Source organism: Heptranchias perlo, chromosome 2 (genome assembly GCF_035084215.1).
Source record: "Heptranchias perlo isolate sHepPer1 chromosome 2, sHepPer1.hap1, whole genome shotgun sequence".
NCBI lineage: Eukaryota > Metazoa > Chordata > Chondrichthyes > Hexanchiformes > Hexanchidae > Heptranchias > Heptranchias perlo.
In genome coordinates, this window is record NC_090326.1 from 135,893,858 (window position 1) to 135,914,285 (window position 20,428).

General features: G+C 41.6%; 1 protein-coding gene across 2 annotated transcripts in view; it reads left to right on the top strand.

Moving 5' to 3' along the window:
* Positions 1-20,428, top strand: part of jcada (junctional cadherin 5 associated a) — a 168,045-nt gene that overhangs the window by 114,955 nt on the left and 32,662 nt on the right. For both annotated transcript variants that reach the window (XM_068007284.1, XM_068007292.1), the window contains exon 4: positions 15,883-19,991. In XM_068007284.1, coding sequence (XP_067863385.1) covers positions 15,883-19,991 — 4,109 coding nt within the window. The remainder of the gene's footprint in view (positions 1-15,882; positions 19,992-20,428) is intronic.

Here is a 20,428-nt window from a genome sequence, read left to right on the forward strand (position 1 = left end):
AATAGCGGAAAGGAGATAGAATCATAGAAAGGTTACAGGACGGAAGGAGGCCATTCGGCCCATCATGTCCATGCCGGCTCTATGCAAGAACAATCCAGCTAGTACCACTCCCCCGCCCTATCCCCGGAGCCATGCATATTTTTTTCCTTTCAAGTACTTATCCAGTTCCTTTTTGAAGGCCATGTTTGAATCTGTCTCCACCACCCCCTCAGGCAGTGCATTCCAGATCCTAACCACTCGTTGTTTGTTAAAGTCAGTAACAGTTTCAAGAATATTCTATGTATAAAGCACCAACAAGGAAACAAGCGATGTAATTCTAAAATTGCAATGGATTTTATGTAAATTGAAAATTACCTGTACCTCCTCAGAAAAATTAGCAGAATTAGATGAATATTCTTTACAAAATTTCTCAAAATGGAGGAGCAAATTTGCAGGCAAATTACAGAAAGATGCAAAAACTATAGAGTGGTGATATTAGGGGACTTCAATTATCCCAATATAGACTGGGAAAATAACAATGTAAAGGACAAAGAGGGGAAGGAATTCCTGAAATGTGCACAAGAGAACTTTCTTGATCAGTGTGTTTCCAGCCCAACAAGGAAGGAAGCAATGCTGGATCTAGTTCTGGGGAATGAAGTGGGGCAAGTGAAGCATGTTTCAGTGAGGGAGCATTTGGGGAACAGTGATCATAATATGATTAGGTTTAGAATAGATATGGAAAAGGACAAGGAACAATCAAGTGTAAAAATACTTAACTGGACGAGGGCAAATTTCAGTGAGTTAAATAGGGCTCTTGCCCTGGTGGATTGGGGAATCAAAAATTGGTAGGCAAAACAGTAATTAAACAATAGGAGGCCTTCAAGGAGGAGATGGTTCGGGTGCAAAGTAGACACATTCCTATGAGGAGGAAAGGTAGGACATCCAAAGCTAGAGCTCCCTGGATGTCTAAAGATATAGAGATTAAAATGAAACAGAAAAAGGAGGCTTATGACAAGTGTAAGGTTCATAATACATTAGAAAACCAAGCTAAATACAGAGAAGATCTAAAAAAGGGAATAAGAGGGGCAAAGAGAGAGTATGAGAATAGGTTAGCGGCTAACATAAAAGGGAACCCAAAAGTCTTTTATAAACATATAAATAGTAAAAGGGTAGTCAAAGGAAAGGTGGGTCCGATTAGGGATAAGAAAAGGAAATCTTCTTGTGGAGGCAGAGGGTAATGCTGAGGCACTAAATGAATACTTCATATCGGTCTTCACTAGAGAAGAGGATGCTGCCAATGTAACAGTAAAGGAGGAGGTATGAGTGATATTAGTTAGATAAAAATAGATAAAGAGGAGGTACTTAAAAGATTGGCAATACTCAAAGTAGAAAAGTCACTCGGTCCAGATGAGATGCATCCTAGGTTACTGAGGAAAGTAAGGGTAGAAATTGCAGAGGCTCTGGCCACAATCTTCCAATCCTCTTTAGATATTAGGGTGGTGCCAGAGGACTGGGAGATTGCAAATGTTATACCACTGAAACATACTCCACTTCATTCCTCAGAACTAGATCCAGCACTGCTTCCTTCCTCGTTGGGCTGGAAACATTCTGATCAAGAAAGTTCTCTTGTATACAATTCAGGAATTCCTCTCCCTCTTTGCCCTTTACACTGTTATTTTCCCTGTCTATATTAGGATAATTGAAGTCCCCCATTATCACTACTCTAAAGTTCTTGTATCTTTCTGCAATTTGCCTGCAAATTTGCTCCTCTATCTCCTTCCCACTATTTGGTGACCTATTGTATACACCCAGTAGTGTAATAGCTCCTCTATTGTTCCTTAATTCTGACCAAATAGATTCTCTCTTTGAACCCTCACGTATATCATCCCTTTCTAGTGCTGTAACAGTATCTTTGATCAATACTGCCACCCCCTCCCCCACTTCTTTTTTTCTTTCCCTATCTTTCCTGAATATCTTTAGGCGAGAAACTGGAAAGTACTGCAGTACAAAGGGATCTGGGGGTCCTAGTGCAAGAAAATCAAAAAGTTAGTATGCAGGTGCAGCAGGTGATCAAGAAGGCCAACGGAATGTTGGCTTTTATTGCTCGGGGGATAGAATATAAAAACAGGGAGGTATTGCTGCAGTTATATAAGGTATTGGTGAGACCGCACCTGGAATACTGCATACAGTTTTGGTGTCCATACTTAAGAAAAGACATACTTGCTCTCGAGGCAGTACAAAGAAGGTTGACTCGGTTAATCCCGGGGATGAGGGGGCGGACATATGAGGAGAGGTTGAGTAGATTGGGACTCTACTCATTGGAGTTCAGAAGAATGAGAGGCGATCTTATTGAAACATATAAGATTGTGAAGGGGCTTGATTGGGTGGATGCGGTAAGGATGTTCCCAAGGATGGGTGAAACTAGAACTAGGGGGCATAATCTTAGAATAAGGGGCTGCTCTTTCAAAACTGAGATGAGGAGAAACTTCTTCACTCAGAGGGTGGTAGGTCTGTGGAATTTGCTGCCCCAGGAAGCTGTGGAAGCTACATCATTAAATAAATTTAAAACGGAAATCGACAGTTTCCTAGAAGTAAAGGGAATTAGGGGTTACGGGGAGCGGGCAGGAAATTGGACATATATTTAGATTTGAGGTTAGGATCAGATCAGCCATGATCTTATTGAATGGCGGAGCAGGCTCGAGGGGCCGATTGGCCTACTCCTGCTCCTATTTCTTATGTTCTTATGTTCTTATCTTGTAGTCAGGAATATTAAGTGCCCAATTCTCCCCTTGTTTGAGCCAGTTCTCCAATACTGCCATTATATCATAATCCCATGTGGCTATTTTTGCCTTCAGTTCATCAACTTTCATGTTTAAGAAAATGTTTGAAATGTACAACAGGCTGATCAGTATCTCAAACAGGAAAAAACAGGTTAATGTTTGGATGTGACCCTTCACCAGAGCACCATTTTGTTTCAATCTTATGGAGTCATCCTTATCTCTCCTGAAACCAGGTAAAAATAAAAGTTGATTATTTAAAATAATTGAGTCGACACGGCCTCGATTCATGTAATCCTGTGACTGCCTCCGGGTTACCGTGGGGTCAGGGGGCAGGGACAGCTGTGACAAGCTTGGGATCATTGTAGGCATGTGCTGTAAAAGATTTCAGTTTGCAAATTAACATGATGGGAGGAGTTTTAACCCCTCCCCCCCCATAACGGGCAGGAGAGGGTTGGGGGGGGTTTAAATTGGTATAAATGTGAACCCCGACCTCAACCCGCTTACTTCCTGTTTAACCGCGGCGGGTTTGGGGGCGTCCAAGTAACCCACTCTGGAGAGGAGGATCAGTGATTATAATATTTAAACGAGGCTCCGTTCCTCAGATTTTGGGAACCACTTGGATTTAATGGCTGCCGGACGGGTTTCCCAGGGCTCAGGAAACCTGGCAGCTAAAGGGAGGCGGTAACTACCAGTTCCAGCAGGTAAGTGCTTTTCCAGCACTGCTTGTGGGCCAGGAGGAGCAGGAGTGCTTCCCCCCAGCCACTCTATCAAATCTTCTGCTGCGATCTGCCTTCGCCCCCCTGTCCCATGATCTATAACTCTTCCAGGGGGGATTAGAAAATATTCTTGACTTGTCAGGTGAAGTTGCAGTAAGGTCCAAAATGTCAAAGTGCAGCAAATAAAATATCAAAAGTAAAATTTTCTGGGGATGCCCCCAGGTCCCGCCAGAAAGCAAATCCCATGCCTTCAATAATTGGATTGCCCTTCAGCAAGTTTTAAATCCAGTACTGCTGCAAATTCCACTTTTATGTACTTTAGGCTTTTTCTCCTGCAATAAAGATGGTAGAATGTCGGGTAGGCCTGTTGCTTAAGTTACGACAAGCCTGTATTCCACTGCACTAACTCCTCGTCTTCATATCTCATTAGGCCTGTACTTATGTCTGTCAGTTTTTTTTGTGGGGTGTGTTGAGGGAGGGGGGGTGGTGTCAGCCATTTTGAAGCTATCGGTCAGCATTTTGCAGTTTTCTCGGATGCGATGTACGAACGCCGATGACATCATTAGATAAGATTGGCTTCGAGGAGTTGCTGGATGAGCTGCTGGTGCTGTGACGGAAATCGATTAGGCTTGTGTGCCTCTGATTAATGCTTGAATTTTTACTGATGTTAATTCAACTCCATTGCACTTTTGGGCTCAGTAACTGCTCTAAGCCAGTTCCCCCTCCCCCCTTTCGCCATCACTGCTTAAATGAAGATTAAAAAAACGAGTAAAACATGAAAATGAAAAAATATATCTAAAAGGGAAGGACAATCTGGTGGAAATATTTTCTGTGCAAAGCTCTACTAAAATTTTTAAAATAATTTTGGAAAATATCCTCGATATCCCAGCTTAATTGGTATCTGATGGTGACTGACATGGTGACTGACATTTTCCATTTCCACCATCTTTCTAAGCTGTTCAAGTGATGTATGTTATTGGGCCTGTGTTCATCCCAGAGTAGTTCCATTCACTTAAATGGGAGCTAGGCTAGGACTTGGAGCTGCATCTCCTCCGTCGCCATAATTTCATCAGAAGTCTGGCGGAAAGCCCGATTACACGCGTAAACATGGTTTCCACCACACTTCCAGCGAAGTCAAGGCAGCGGAGCGGGAGCAGCTCCGAGGAAGTTCCTGGCCCTGGCGTATCGGACTGGTTTGGGAACTGATCTGAAGCTACACAACTCCAGAAACAAAATCGTTACCAGCTGCACTCTTGATTAACAGAGGCCTTACTGGGGTCAGGTGACTCTGGAACTGCTTCTCGGTTGGTCTAAATTGCAACTTCCATTACATAGAATGACATTGAATTTTACAGCACAGGAACAGGCCATTCAGCCTGTGTTAATGGCTCCACACGAGCCTCCTCTGTCTCTATTTACTTCATCTCATTAGGTCAACATATCCTTCTATTCCTTTCTCTCTCATGTGTTTATCTAGCTTCCTCTTAAATGCATCAATGCTATTCGCCTCAACTATTCCTTGTGGTAGCGAGTTCCACATTCTATCCATTTTCTGGGTAAAGAAATTTCTTCTGAATTCCCTATTGGATTTATTAGTGACTATCTTATATTTATGGCCCCTAGTTTTGGACTCCCCCACAAGTGGAAACAGCATCTTCTACAACTATCCTATCAAGCCCTTCATAATTTTAAAGACCTCTATTAGGTCACCCCTCAGTCTTCTGTTTTCTAGCGAAAGGAGCCCCAGCCTGCTCAGCCTCATTAGTCTGAATTGTGCTGCTCTGAGATGCACCCAGACCATCATCGGAGCAATAAAGGAGTGAAGTAGAGACTCAAACTGTGAATCTTCATGGGGGCTCAAAACAACATAAAATCAAAGGTATTTTCTAAAAGATACTCATATAATTTTTACAGAGAACATCCTTCCCCCTTCTTCCAGTTCCCCAGTTAGTGCTTTGTAACAATTTGTTAGTAAGATTTTACTAGGATGATACCAGAACTGACAGGAAAGATTGAGCAGGCTGGGGCTCTTTTCTCTAGAAAAGAGAAGACTGAGGAGTGACCTGCTAGAGGTCTTTAAGATTATGAAAGGGTTTGATAGGGTAGACGTAGAGAAGATGTTTCCACCTCAGGGAGATGGGACATGTGCCGTGTAGCCCCTTGTATTTTTAATAACTCACTGCACTCTGGGACAATTCCCATAGACTGGAAGGAGGCTAATTTAGTCCCCATCTTTAAAAAAGAGACAAGACTGACCCGAGTGACTATAGGTCCATTAGTTTGACATCAGTAATAGGAAAGATGCTTGAAGGAATCATTAGGGATGTAATATATGATTACTTGACTAGAGAGGGACATACTGGGGACACCCAACATGGCTTCAAAAAAAGGTCATGTCTAACAAATTTGATTTTTTTGAAGAAGTCACCAAGATGGTCTACTTAGACGTCCAAAAAGCTTTCGACAAGGTACCACACAAGAGGCTTCTCTACAAGATTGAAGCCTCTGGTATTAGTGGTAACATATTGAGTGGATTGAAAACTGGCTGGAAGGACATAGGGGTACGATCTGTACATTTGCAGATGATGCCAAGATCTGTGCAAGTGTCAGGACTTTTGACGATGCTCAACTGCTTCAGGCAAATCTTGATGTGTTGGGGGACTGGGTTCATGACTGGCAAATGATGTTTAATTTGGAGAAGTGCAGTGTTTTACATGCGGGCTGGATAAATGCTCAACATACATACAACCTTCAGAGAAAAGCACTAAAGCAGCCGGAGAAAGAAAGAGATCTGGGCATTCTAGCACATAGGTCTCTAAAAGTTCATGAGCAATGCCATGAAGCAATAGCTAGAGTGAGTAGGTGTGTTGGGGGCATTTATAGGACAATTGACTATAAGACAAAGCAGACTATTTTGTCCTTGTACAAGACCTTGGTCAGGCCTTATTTGGAATATTGTATCCACTTTTGGTCTCCTCACATGGTGGGTGATATTGAGGCTTTGGAAAGGGTGCAGAGGAGAGCCACTAGATTAGCAGGAGTTTGTCTGGTTTTTCACCTCGCCCTGGAGATCACATGGCATGGGGTGGGACGTGTATATATTGTGATACACAGGGTATCATGATTGTGTGGGACAGACTGGATGGACCAGAGGGTCTTTTCCTGTCCATCATTGTTCGTATGTTCGTACCTGCAGGGAGACCAGAACTAGGGGCAATAAATATGATAATCACTAATAAATCCAGTAGGGAATTCAGAAGAAACTTCTTTAACCAGGCAGTGGTTAGAACGTGGAACTCACTACCACAAGGAGTAGTTGAGGCGACTAGCATAGATGCATTTAGGGGGAAGCTAGATAAACACATGAAGGAGAAAGGAATAGAAGTATATACTGATAGGTTAGATGAAGTAGGGAGGGAGGAGGTGTGTGGAGCATAAACACCTGCATGGACCTGTTGGGCCGAACGGCCTGTTTCTGTGCTGTACATTCTATGTAATTCTATGTAAAAGATTTGTTGTTCCAGGATCTTTTTATCTCATTTACAAAGCAAGTTTTTTTTTGGCACTTTGCCCCTTTCTAGTTTTTCCTTTCTGGGACAGATTAACTAAAGGGTACGGAGAAAGCAGCTTTTCACCTTCCTCTCCCCCTATTCTTGTACGGCGTGCACAGTACCTGTGTTGGAAAAGTGCCCAAGTGGAAGCTGTTAGCCAACGTGTTTTTGTTTGCCAAATACCGCGCCTTTAATCAGATATTCTGTTACTGGCCAGGTACTGAGGAAACTAATGTCTCCTGTATCGCATTAGAACAACTGAAGAGCAAAGCTTCCCTTACAAGGGATTGGCCAGTCTAATATATTGCAAGAGTGGCCACTGCCTGATGCGCTGTGTTCCATCCACTCATTGTTTACCTTCCACATCTAAACTATTCTTCCATTTGTGTCTGTGCAGACCACCCTGACATTGTGTTGCAGTGGGTTTTCCCTTTAGCAGCGATCATTTGTTCAGAGCCTGAGAGTTCCTGTCAACATAAAAGTAATGTTATAACTTAGGACCAGGGAATTACAGCAAGGATTCAGTGGATCAGAGAAGCACAAAGAAAGTGATAGTGCCAGAAAGACCCTGGAATTTGAAAAGTCACTTGGAGAGAAAAAGGAGCGAAGCATTTAGATAATGTCTAAAAGAAACCTGGCAAAAGGAAGAGTCATTTAATGTGTAAGTACAGCAATTGTGGTGTTGTTATTGTAGCCATTAATTTTACTTATGAATAAAACTTGCTCCAGATTTTTTTTTAATGTCTGTCTGATTTCTGAGCCAAAATTCTGTGGAAAGTTATATAACACAGCTTAACCACATAGCAGTCTGCCCACAGCGATAAAATCCCACCCAGAAGGTACGCTGGAACAGGGGGAGGGAATGGAACTTCCCAGGTGCAAGGTTGCGAGCTGGATTTCTCCACAATACAACAGCGCGTGACTTAGGGGCTGCGTCTGCGAGCAGACTTACTGCGATTTGTTTTAATAGGGTTGAGTTCTCTTATAAATAGGACCAGGCTCCTTTTTATTTTTTTTCCAGACTCTGCCTTGCTCTAGTTACAGTCCAAGCACATGATTTGCTTGAGGTAAGAAATTATTTTAAGAGATTTGCAGGATAGTCTTTGGTGTCACAGAACACGGTCCTCTCCTCCTGGGGAATGGATTTGGAACCAGTGAGGTTGGAGAGTAAGACGAGCTCCACTCCCTGACACTTCGAAAAGGTTAAGTACAGTGTGTGCTCAGTAGTGCCAAAGTTGATAGCGTATGGCTGTTTTTATGTTGCTACATTATTTAAAATAATAATGAAAAGGACGGGAGATAGTGGAGTTGCATATTGTGCGAGTGAATGTGAATGACAGCAGATTGCACAATTCTAAAAGAGGAACAGAGAGATCTGGGGGTCTATGTACACAAATCATTGAAGATGGCAGGGCAGGTTGAGAAAGTGGTTAAAAAAGCATACGGAATCCTGGGCTTTATAAATAGAGGCATAGAGTACAAAAGCAAGGAAGTCATGATGAATCTTTATAAAACACTGGTTCGGCCACAGCTGGAGTATTGTGTCCAGTTCCGGGCACCGCACTTTAGGAAAGATGTGAAGGCCTTAGAGAGGGTGCAGAAGAGATTTACTAGAATGATTCCAGGGATGAGGGACTTTAGTTATGTGGACAGACTGGAGAAGCTGGGGTTGTTCTCCTTGGAACAGAGAAGGTAGAAAGGAGATTTGATGGAGGTATTCAAAATCATGAAGGGTCTAGACAGAGTAGATAGAGAGAAACTGTTCCCATTGGTGGAAGGGTCAAGAACCAGAGGACATAGTTTTAAGGTGATTGGCAAAAGAACCAAAGGTGACATGAGGAAAAACTTTTTTACACAGCGAGTGGTTAGGATCTGGAATGCACTGCCTGAGGGGGTGGTGGAGGCAGATTCAATCATGGCTTTCAAAAGGGAATTGGGTAAGTACTTTAAAGGAAAAAAATTGCAGGGCTACGGGGATAGGGTGGGGGAGTGGGACTAGCTGGATTGCTCTTGCATGGAGCCAGGACAGACTCGATGGGCTGAATGGCCTCCTTCCGTGCTGTAACCTTTCTATGATTCTATGATTCTATTGATGTTCAGTGATATGGAATAGTTTTGAACAGTTTAGTGTAACATAACGTGTGTGTATGAGATTACACCAAGCATAAAATATATAAAGAGTACAACTTAGCATTGAATGCTGTTATTAGTACTGGGAAATATCCTTCCTATTCTGCTGAAAAACTTCTTGGGGATAGCCCTTACTCATTACAGTTTTCACAGCAAATCTATAGGGAATCTTTGACTTTCAATGTTGCTTTTGCTAGAAATGAAAATGTTTAAATAATTAATGATTGCGCAGTTTCTCTTCATTCTAATTTATTCAGAATCTGCTTTATGCATGTCTTAAAAATACCATGGGCAATTCCTTTCCTGACTTAAGGATAGAAACAGAATCCACATGGATTGAAATAAAATATAAGAAGGAATCGATCACGCTAATAAGGGTATACTACAGACCTCATAATAGTGGAAAGGAGGTAGAGGAAGAAATATATAAGCAAATATGTGAAATGAGTAAAGGACATAGAATAATAATCATGGGAGATTTTAACTATCCCTGAATAAACTGGCAAGAAGTGGTAGGTAAAAGGGTACAGTGAATGGAGTTTTTACAATGTGTGTAGGACTTGTTTCTTACCCAGTATGTAAAAAGCCCAACAAGAGAGGAAATACTGCTGGATCTAGTACTGGGAAATGAACTAGAACAGATAAAAGAAGTAGGCTTGGGGAATATCTAGGCAATAGCGATCACAACATAATAAGGTTTAAGATAAAGATTGAGAAGGACATTGGTAAGACAAAGACCAAATAATAAATTGGAAAAAAAGCTGATTTTCAGGGGATGAGAATGGATCGAGGGAAAATAAACTGGAAAATTTTACTGATAAATAAAGAACTAGAACAGCAATGGGAAACAGTGGTCAATAGAATCCAGAAGAAATATATCCCACTAAGAAGCAAGAACAAACTAGCCAGTAATGATACACCATGGATGAATAAAGAAATAAGGGCAAAATTGAAACTGAAGAAAAAGGCCCACACTAAGTAGATAGACAACAAAGGAGAGGATGACAAAAGGGAATATGAAAAGGTTAGGAAAGAAGTTTAAAAAGAACAATTAGGAAGTCAAAGAGAAACTACAAAATTAAATTATCAAGGAACATAAAAAGAAATAGTAAATTATTCTACAGGCACATAAATAACAGAAGAAAAATCAGGCTAGGGATAGGGCCACTAAGGAATACATATGATAAACTCATAGATAACGACAACGAAATGTCAGAAATATTAAATAATTACTTTGTCTTAGTATTTACAAGGGAGACTAATATGGCGGGCATGACATTAGAAGAAGAAATCAAAAAAGATATAAAGACATTTAAGATAAAAAGGGGGGAGGCAATTGATAAACTAATCAAACTTGAAGAGGATAAAACCCCTGGTCCGGATGGATTGCATCCATTCATATTAAAAGAGGTTAGGGAAGGGATAACAGAGGCAATATTACATATATATAAAAATACATTAGTAAAGGGGAAAGTGCCACAGGACTGGAGGACAGCTAATGTGATTCCTACATTTAAAAAGAGAGATAGAACAAGTCCAGGGAACTATAGACCAGTTAGCTTAACATGAGTGGTAGGAAAGATAATGGAATCCTTACTCAAAGATATAATAGAAAAACAACTAGAAACCGAAAATATAATAAAGAATAGTGAACATGGATTTCAAAAGGGAAGTTTATGTTTGACCAACCTTATTGAATTCTTTGAAGAAGTAACAGAAAGGGTAGACAACGATAATGTGGTAGATGTAATATATTTGGATTTTCTAAAGGCCTTCGATAAGATACTGTCTAGTAGATTCATATGACTAAGGTCAGAGCACGTGGAGTCAGGGGACAAGTAGCAGAATGGCTAGCAAGCTGGCTACATAGAAACATAGAAACATAGAAAATAGGAGCAAGAGTAGGCCATTCGGCCCTTCGGGCCTGCTCCGCCATTCAAAATTATCTTGGCCGATCGTCTAACTCAGTACCCTATTCCCGCTTTTTCCCCATATCCCTTTAGCATTAGGAAATATATCTATCTCCTTCTTGAATACATCTAATGACTTGGCCTCCACTGCCTTCTGTGGTAGAGAATTCCACAGGTTCACCACCCTCTCAGTGAAGAAATTTCTCCTCATCTTGGTTCTAAATGGCATATCACGTATCCTGAGACTGTGACCCCTGGTTCTGGACTCCCCAGCCATCAGAAACATCCTCCCTGCATCTAGTCTGCCTAGTCCTGTTAGAATTTTATATGTTTCAATGAGATCACCTCTCATTCTTCTAAACTCTAGTGAATATAGGCCTAGTCGACCCAATCTCTCCTCATACGTCAGTTCTGCCATCCCAGGAATCAGTCTGGTAAACCTTCGTTGCACTCCCTCCATGGCAAGGACATCCTTCCTCAGATAAGGAGACCAAAACTGCACACAATACTCCAGATGTGGTCTCACCAAGGCCCTGTGTAACTGCAGTAAAACATCCCTGCTCCTCTACTCAAATCCTCTTGCAATGAAGGCCAACACACCATTCGCCTTCCTAACTGTTTGCTGTACCTGAATGCTCGCTTTCAGCGACTGGTGTACAAGGACACCCAGGTCTCGTTGCACCTCCCCTTTTCCCAATCTATCACCATTCAGATAATAATCTGCCTTTCTGTTTTTACTACCAAAGTGGATAACCTTACATTTATCTACGTTATACTGCATCTGCCATGTTCTTGCCCACTCACCCAACTTGTCTAAATCACGTTGGAGCCTCTTTGCATCCTCCTCACAGCTCACATTCCACCCCAGCTTTATGTCGTCTGCAAACTTGGAAATGTAACATTTAGTTTCCTCATCCAAATCATTGATATATAGTGTGAATAGCTGGGGCCCAAGCACTGATCCCTGCGGTACCCCACTAGTTACAGCCTGCCACCCGGAAAAAGACCCGTTTATTCCTACTCTCTGTTTCCTGTCTGTCAACCAATTCTTAATCCATGCCAGTATATTCCCCCCAATCCCATGTGCTTTAATTTTGCACACTAACCTCTTGTGTGGGACCTTATCAAAAGCCTTCTGAAAATCCAAATACACCACATCCACTGGTTTTCCCCTATCTATTCTACTAGTTACATCCTCAAAAAACTCCAGTAGATTTATTAAGCATGATTTCCCTTTCATAAACCCATGCTGACTTTGTCCAATCCCGTTAATGCCCTCCAAGCGTTCTGTTATCACATCTTTTATAATAGACTCTAGCATTTTCTCCACTACTGATGTTAGGCTAACTGGTCTGTAATTCCCTGTTTTTTCTCTCCCTCCATTTTTAAATAGTGGGATTACATTTGCCACCCTCCAATCTGCAGGAACTGTTCCAGAGTCCTACAAAACAGAAAACAGAGAGTAGCGGTTAAGAGTAGTCACTCAGACTGGCAAACAGTGGGAAGTGGTGTTCCACAGGGATCGGTGCTGGGACCATTGTTGTTCACCATTTACATAAACGATTTGGACTCAGGAATCAGAAATTCAATTTCAAAATTTGCAGACGACACCAAATTGGAGGGTACAGTTAATACTGAGGAGGATTGTGACAAAATATAGGAAGACGTTAATAGACTTACAGAATGGGCATGTAATTGGCAAATGAATTTTAATGTAGAGAAGTGTGAGGTATTACATTTTGGTAGTAAGAATGAGGGGGCCACATACTGCTTGGATTATAAGAGTCTAAATGGGGTAGAGGAGCAGAGGTACCTGGGGGTACAGATACACAAATCACTAAAAGTAGCGACGCAGGTTAATAAGGCCATGAAAAGAAACAAACCAAGTACTGGGGTTCATTTCTAGAGGGATAGAATTGAAAAGCAGAGAACCTTGGTTAGACCATACTTGGAGTACTGTGAGCAGTTCTGGTCTCCATATTATAAAAATGATATAGAGGCACTGGAGAAGGTGCAAAAAAGATTTACTAGAATGATACCAGAACTGAGAGGTTATACCTATCAGGAAAGATTGAGCAGACTGGGGCTCTTTTCCCTTGAAAAGAGAAGACTGAGGGGTGACCTGCTAGAAGTCTTTAAGATTATGAAAGGGTTTTCTAGGGTAGATATGAAGGAGATGTTTCCACTTGCGGGGGAGACCAGAACTAGGGGCCATAAATATAAGATAGTCAGTAATAAATCCAATACGAAATTCAGGAGAAGCTTCTTTACCCTAGAGCGTGGTTAGAATGTGGAACTCACTACCACAAGGAGTAGTTGAGACGACTAGCATAGATTCATAAGGGGAAGCTAGATAAACACATGAGGGAGAAAGGAATAGAATGAAGTGCTGATAGGGTTAGATCAAGTAGGGCGGGGGGGAGGCTTCTATGAAGCATAAACACCGGCATTGACCTGTTTGGCCGAATGGCCTGTTTCTGTGCTGTACATTCTATGTAATTCTATGTAATTATTAGTTAGTTGGACAATCACTCAAATCCTCTCTGAAATCAGCACTCTCATTGCTTCGGAGACTTGTTATGCAAAGTTATGCTGCTCACTAAGGAAACTGTGCTACAGGTAATTAATGTAGAAATTCACAGGATTTGTCTGGGGTTGTCATTCGTGCTATTCATTAGTCAATTTTTTTTATTCTCAGCATACACAATTCTTCCTAGTACAAGATTCTGGGACACACAAAGAGCTGGAGAGTGGTTCGATTCACTTTGTCAGTGATATCTACTGCAGTGTTAAAAGGGATCCTACTGCTTCTATTCCAGGGCAGACTTTGATTGTGAGACCCATCTCCATACTTACCATAGCACTGCCTCCTTTCATATGAGGTTCAGATGCCATGATGTAAACAAAAATAGTTTATTGAAACATGTAATAATTTTTCGGTGTCCGCAGGCCTCATTTCAATATTGAAATCAAGCTCCTGTGTCCATTTCAGACCCGGACTCCTCAATGCGGTAGGATTAGTCAGAGCTTGCAATGTACAAGCTCCATTTAGTATTTCTCGGCCTCGAGTTGCCTGACCAGCGGTCCTTAAAGGGACCGCAGGAGACCATTCAGAAAAGGTGTCGAATCTTCCGAAATTTTGTTTTTTGTGGCGTTGGAAGGAGCAGGAGTGCTCCTCCTGGCTCCACAAAACAACTGTGGGCCACTGCCGGCCTGCTTTCATTCCCCCCACATTCGCCCCCAATCTCTCCAGCTGTGGGTATTGGTGCTGGCTTAAATTATTTAGGTCCAGACAGGCGAGCTGGATCAAGCTGATAGGCACCGGTAGCTCGCCAAATTATGATAATGAGGCCCGAGAAGCAAACTAAATTCTGGCACGCTGTCACTGCGTGCTGAAATCACGCCCGGATTGGGGCACTAACAAACTTACACTCCGTTGTGTCCACTTTTGGGCTCTTTACTTTAGGAATAATGTCAATGCCATGTAAAGTGTACAGAAGAGATTTACTCCCACGGGATAACTGCAACTATCGTAAAGCACACTTTACAAAGTTCCCAGATGATCAATTGGACTCCCTGGGAATTTCTTAAACATGTTTTTACGGTTTTACTGTCAGCAAAGCCTTATGTTGGGCATATCTTCTTAACATTATGCATGCTCAGGCCTGTTTCATCAGGCTCTGCTTTGAATGAAAATATAATCAACATTCAGATGGTATGAGCAGAGCCCTTAGTCAGAGTTCTTTATATGTAGTCACACAACCCCTTCAGTGTTGCTGGAGAACCTGTTGAACTTCAATCTGGTACAACTAGTTGACTCCTATCTGTATGCTGCATAATATTGACTTGTAGCCCTGTGGTACCAGGCAGGGTTGCTATTGTCACTTGTCTGGATTGAGATGCTTTGGAGGAAAATTAATTACTCCATCTGACTACATTGAGTCAAGCTCCCTGTCTGAGAAGTCAGTAGAAGGTCACTCTTATTTGTAAGTGAGCATTTTGTACTCCGCCCTATCACAAGAATCCTCGATCCTCGGCCTAGGGGCTTTCTGTAATCCGTCAAGGCCCATTCTTCCAAAAGAGGTGTGAGTGATTTCCTGGATTTGCTGCTGCCTCTTACAGCTGACTCCCCACAAAATTATAGTTTTACTTTTTTTGCATTATTTTCTTCTCTCACGATAGTGAACACTCTAGATATCTAGGAGTATTATGGTCTGTTGCTGCAGAACCACCAGCATATTGCACATCAAGGTTCTCCCTGCTCCGTGTTTGTCAGTGATGAGGAACCCTTACTGCCTGGAGCAACTGTCTGGTGATTAGATCCAACTGAAATGTCCACTGCTTATAGTCAACCCACCAAACCTATTCGGGCTATGAATTTAAATGTGTCCATTGTAAATGTTAAATTTGCATTCATCACCTTTTGTGTTTGTGCAGCTTTTACATCTTCCTTCACTTCATGTTAATCTTTCTTTGGGTAGTGAACAATTATGAAACCCTTTCCCTTTGTTAAAACATAAAATGGAAATAATATACGCTAAAAAGTAACCTGTAGTTTAAGGACAAAGGTGTATAGTATTTGACATAATATAGCTCTTGTACATTATTAAATACTGCTGCCTGTAGCCGTAGTGTTTATGCAGTGTACAGAAGCCGCTTATTTCCTTATAAAGTCTATTGTTCCTAAGTTTATTGCATAAATCATCTATCAGCAAATGACAAGGGTTTAATAATGAAGTTGGCATTAAAGTTCTAAAAGTGAATTCAATTTTCTCAAGTGCCTTAACCACACACTATGCTTTTATATTTGTTACAGGTTAAACAGTGGTCCTCCATTACTTTGTTCATCCAGGCCCAAATCTGGTAAGGATGTCACCTACTGGAGACGAAGAGGACAAGACTTCAGTGTTTTACTGGACTACACAAACCGAGGAGACTCAGACTACAAAGGAAATAATGTGACAAAAACTCAAAACATTCCAAAAGCTGAACAACGAGGAAAAAGTTCACAAGATGCACAGCTGAAGAAGACGCAGCATAAAACAGAAGTAAGTAGAATAAATGAGCAAAAGGGTTGGATGGCAGAAGGTCAGAGTGTGACAGTGAGAGAGATGTGTGAAGACAAGTGGAGAACTCCAGTGGATCGTAAGTGCCAAAGCTTGGGTACAGAGGAATGGAAATCTTCTTTAGGAAGACAGTTGTCTGATGGTGATGGAAACAAGTTGAGACATGGCGTATTCCCCCACAAGGTTGGTGATGAAGTATTTAAAAGCGAAGGAATGCAACATATAAAAAAGGGAAAGTCTCAGTCATTGCCCAGAGATATACCAGAAAGCAATGGTAAGGAATTTCAGACAGGTCTGCATTATGTAGATATGTCTGGTTTTGACAGAAATAGATTGGAAAATCAATGTTTGCAAGATCATCTTGTGTTGCAAGATAGCAGCTCTTATTGTAATCCTAAAACAAGTTCAAAATGGACAGAAAACTTCAGGCAGAGTGCTCAGTTTGCACAGTTGCCAAAAGCTAAGTTCAGTAGACCACTGAAACCTCCCTCCTATGAACTGTATCAGCAAATTAGAAGAAGTTCAGAAATGATACCTAGTCTCCATGTACATGGAGAAAATGATGGGCAAGAAAGTTATTTTGCCAAGGACAGTGAAGCAAGTGCTGGCCATAATTTCTGCCCCCAAGCTCTTGCTAGCAGTAGCTTGGAGCCTCCTGTCTATGTGCCTCCCCCATCTTACAAAGCACCACCTCAACTGAAAGCTAGTCAGAAATGTTTTGATAAAGTGCCTACTTGCAACAACACATGTCAACCCTACCCAGCGACAGAGACTCTTATCGATCAGGCTCACTGGTGTTTAGAAAATCAGGAGAGCAATCATGCTCATCAAAAACAGATGCCTGATGATAATGGCTTAAAGCATCATTTGCTGCAAGCTAAGAATGAAAATGATCATGTAGGTAAAGATGTACCTCACAAAAGGGAAAGCTGTAGTTCATCGCATAATGGATACACAGATGACCAAAAGGCTTTTGTCAAGTACATACCGTTTAATGATCCTCGAATTAGACATATTACTTTAGTGCAGTCTGAAAAGCAATACGGTGAAGCAGATAATAAGTATGAACAATGGAATGCACAGGACCATGTTACAGATGGAAACAAGACATTTGGACCATCTGACCGTCGCAGTGCCTTTTCTGTTCCATCAGGGCCATCTTACTCCACTCAGGCAGGCGTGAGGCCTATAGTTGATCCTACAACTAGCAACAGATGGTTGGTAGCATCCAAGCCAGAGGGCGAGAACGGTACTAAGTCTGACCATTGTTGTAAACCATATGTCGAAAACCAGTGTGATTCCTCATTAAAGTACAGTTCAAGGGTTCTTTCAACGACAAACCATCCAGCAGGCTTTCCACATTCAAATGCCAATTCTAAAGCAGAACAGCATGTAAATCAAGGCACTTTTGAAACTATAACCCAGGTAAAAAAGTGGGAACCGGATTCCCAGTGTTTTGAGGTGCAAGAAAAGAAACGCCCAAAAAGAAGAATGACAGAAACAATATTTTGTCTAGTTTCTGTGCCAGTCAAAACATTTGAAGGCGGATCAAATGAAGATGTACTTAATAACGACATGAGAACTGGAAACGTTGAAAGGGTTATGAATGACAGCACTGGAAACTTAACAGAGCAAAGTTTTTTAAGCATGTCTTCCTCTGACTTGGAGTTACAAGCATTGACGGGAAATATGATGTCAGAAAATGGATTGAAGAGACCACAGCCCTGGAATGAAGTTAACAATAGACATGCAGTTGGCTATAATTTTAACCAACACAGAGAATTAAGAGCCTCCGGCTCTTGGCCAGGTGACCAGTACAGAGATCAAGAAACACAAACGAGTTTCATTAAAGGTCCCCGTACTACTCGATCATTCTCTGGTGCCATAAAAAAGGTTGCAACAGGCAACCAGATACAAAGCCAGAACTACTCAGAACCTGAGTCCATTGTATTAATGAAAGGGGATAAAAGAAGTGCAGACATTACAGCGATCAGTGTCCAGAAACGTAAGCTAAGTAACTGTTCAATAAATGGTCAAACAAGCTTGTATCCATCTACCAACAGCGCTTTCTCGAGGACAGCTTCTACACAGTATCAGGTCAGTCACATTAACTCACACCAAAGTCAGCTCAATGGGGCTTCAAAGAGCCCACGTGAGAAAGGCAGGGACGTAAGTGCAGAAGTGCGTGTGGAAGAGAGCAGAGTGTGTCCACAGATTTCATCCAACAATGGCAAAGAGACGGTAGGTTTTGGTCAGTTCCTCCTGAAGCCCGTAAACCGTCGTCCTTGGGACGCAATCAGTGAATTGGAAAGTTTCAACAAAGAGATTCAGGAACAAGAGGATCGTAACATCCAGGCATTGCACAAGGAAAATGAAGATGGTGAGCTTACTGCAATCCAATCGATAAACTCAGACAAAGATTTTTCAAACAGTCAAATGATGTCTTGTCAGAAACCTGAGCTGTGTGTGCCTGAAAAATCATTCGCCAAAATGACCAAGGCCAAAGAAAAGTTGGACAGCGGCAGTAATAAAAGTTGCCCAGATTACACGAATATTATCCCTGAGGTACAGAACTTGTCTAAAATATCTACTGGCAATAACAAACAAAGCAGCCAGTCAAGCAATCTAGTCCATAAACCTAGCAACAAAAGAACAACTGATACCAAAAGCAGCACAATTATAAATGTATTCACAACAAAAAATGCACAATTCACTAAATTAAACAATGAAAAGAATGTGGAAGACACCAAAAGCAAAAGGAAATGCATAAACATCAATGGAGTTAGAAAGCCTATGTATCATTTAAGTGAAACAAAGACAGAAAGCACAAATAATGAAGAAACATTAGTCAGAACTATGGCACTGGGTAAAAAAACTGTGCCAACTCTAGAAACTGAGTGTGATGGCAGTATTGGAAAAATGTTATCTCAACTTGACAAGGATCAGGGCTATTCTGAAACTGACCTGAGCTCTCTAAGGTGTCATAAAAGCACAAAACCAAACGTTGATAACCTGAATGACCTCTTTGAACAGCAAATGGCAGAAGGAATTTCCAAAAACGAATCATTAGAAGAAAGAGCTGCCAGGATTTTAGGAATAGATGTAGCAGTCGAAGCCTTGATTTCTCCAGGGACGAAAATGCTGCATCAGGACACAGGAGAAAATGAGACAAACTCTTCTGCTGAAGAGGAGTTGGGCATTACCTGTGATCATTTCATAGCAAACAGGAAAAACTCTTCAGAAGAGCTACCGGGGCATGTAAAAGAAAAACCTTTGGCCGTCAACAAACAATCAGAATGGAAACACAGCCCACTCTACGGAATAGGCACTTGGATCCCAAATGGAAGTAATGTGCTACAGAATAAATTATCGAAACATCCTACTGAAAGCAACAAAGAATTGCAGCTGGGAAAAAGGGCCATCATAAACGAAATCTTTCATGGACCTTTCAAGGAGTTTTATAATTGGGCTGACAATAATTGCTGTTTTAGCACAGAAAGAAAAAATGCCTCTGTCCCAGGTATAGAGAGGAAAGGTCGAAACACTTCAGAGATGATTGAAGCCTTGCAAGGTAAACTTGCATCGTCCCCAAGCCGAACAGCTCTGGAGCGCTTGGCCAGAATGAAAGAAGTAGATTCGGTTTCCCGTATCAGACGTCTCAGTATAAAAAGTGCAGATTCTGGTGATGAACTTGATGAGGAAAATTGTAGCACAGAGCGAGGGGAAAAGGAAGGGGTTTACACATCGGCCAGAAGAGAAGACACCTGCATAACTAGGAAGAGAGTTATATCACTGGACCAGGATTTGGAGTCTCTTGTATCTTCAATAACAGCTGATGCTGAGAACAAAGAGACTGGAGGTACGTCTTTGTAAAATCTTTACAGCACAATGCCATGACTACATTCACTGCATCTCATGTCCAGTATAGAATAATAAATATAGGGGTGCTTTTGCTACTAGTGTAGCACAACCCAGTTTGAGATTTTAAGCAAACTAATTAGCATTTTCACTTCACAAGCACTAGTAAGCACTTTTTCAAGTCATTGAAACATGATAGCCTCCTTTTACTTAATGGTGAATCTTCCTGTTTTTATAGTGTTGTTTTCCCTCTTTTTTCTTGTGTGACCCTGCACCACACACCACCCCTATCCAATAGATAGGTGGGGAACCTCCTCCAAAGTCTCTGCCAGTGCCGATCCAAAATTAAAGGCTACTCAATGCACACGAGTTGTGCTGTCTCTGACGTTCTACCTCATGGTGAAGTACTTGGAGCCTTCTCAAGGAATGACTGAGATC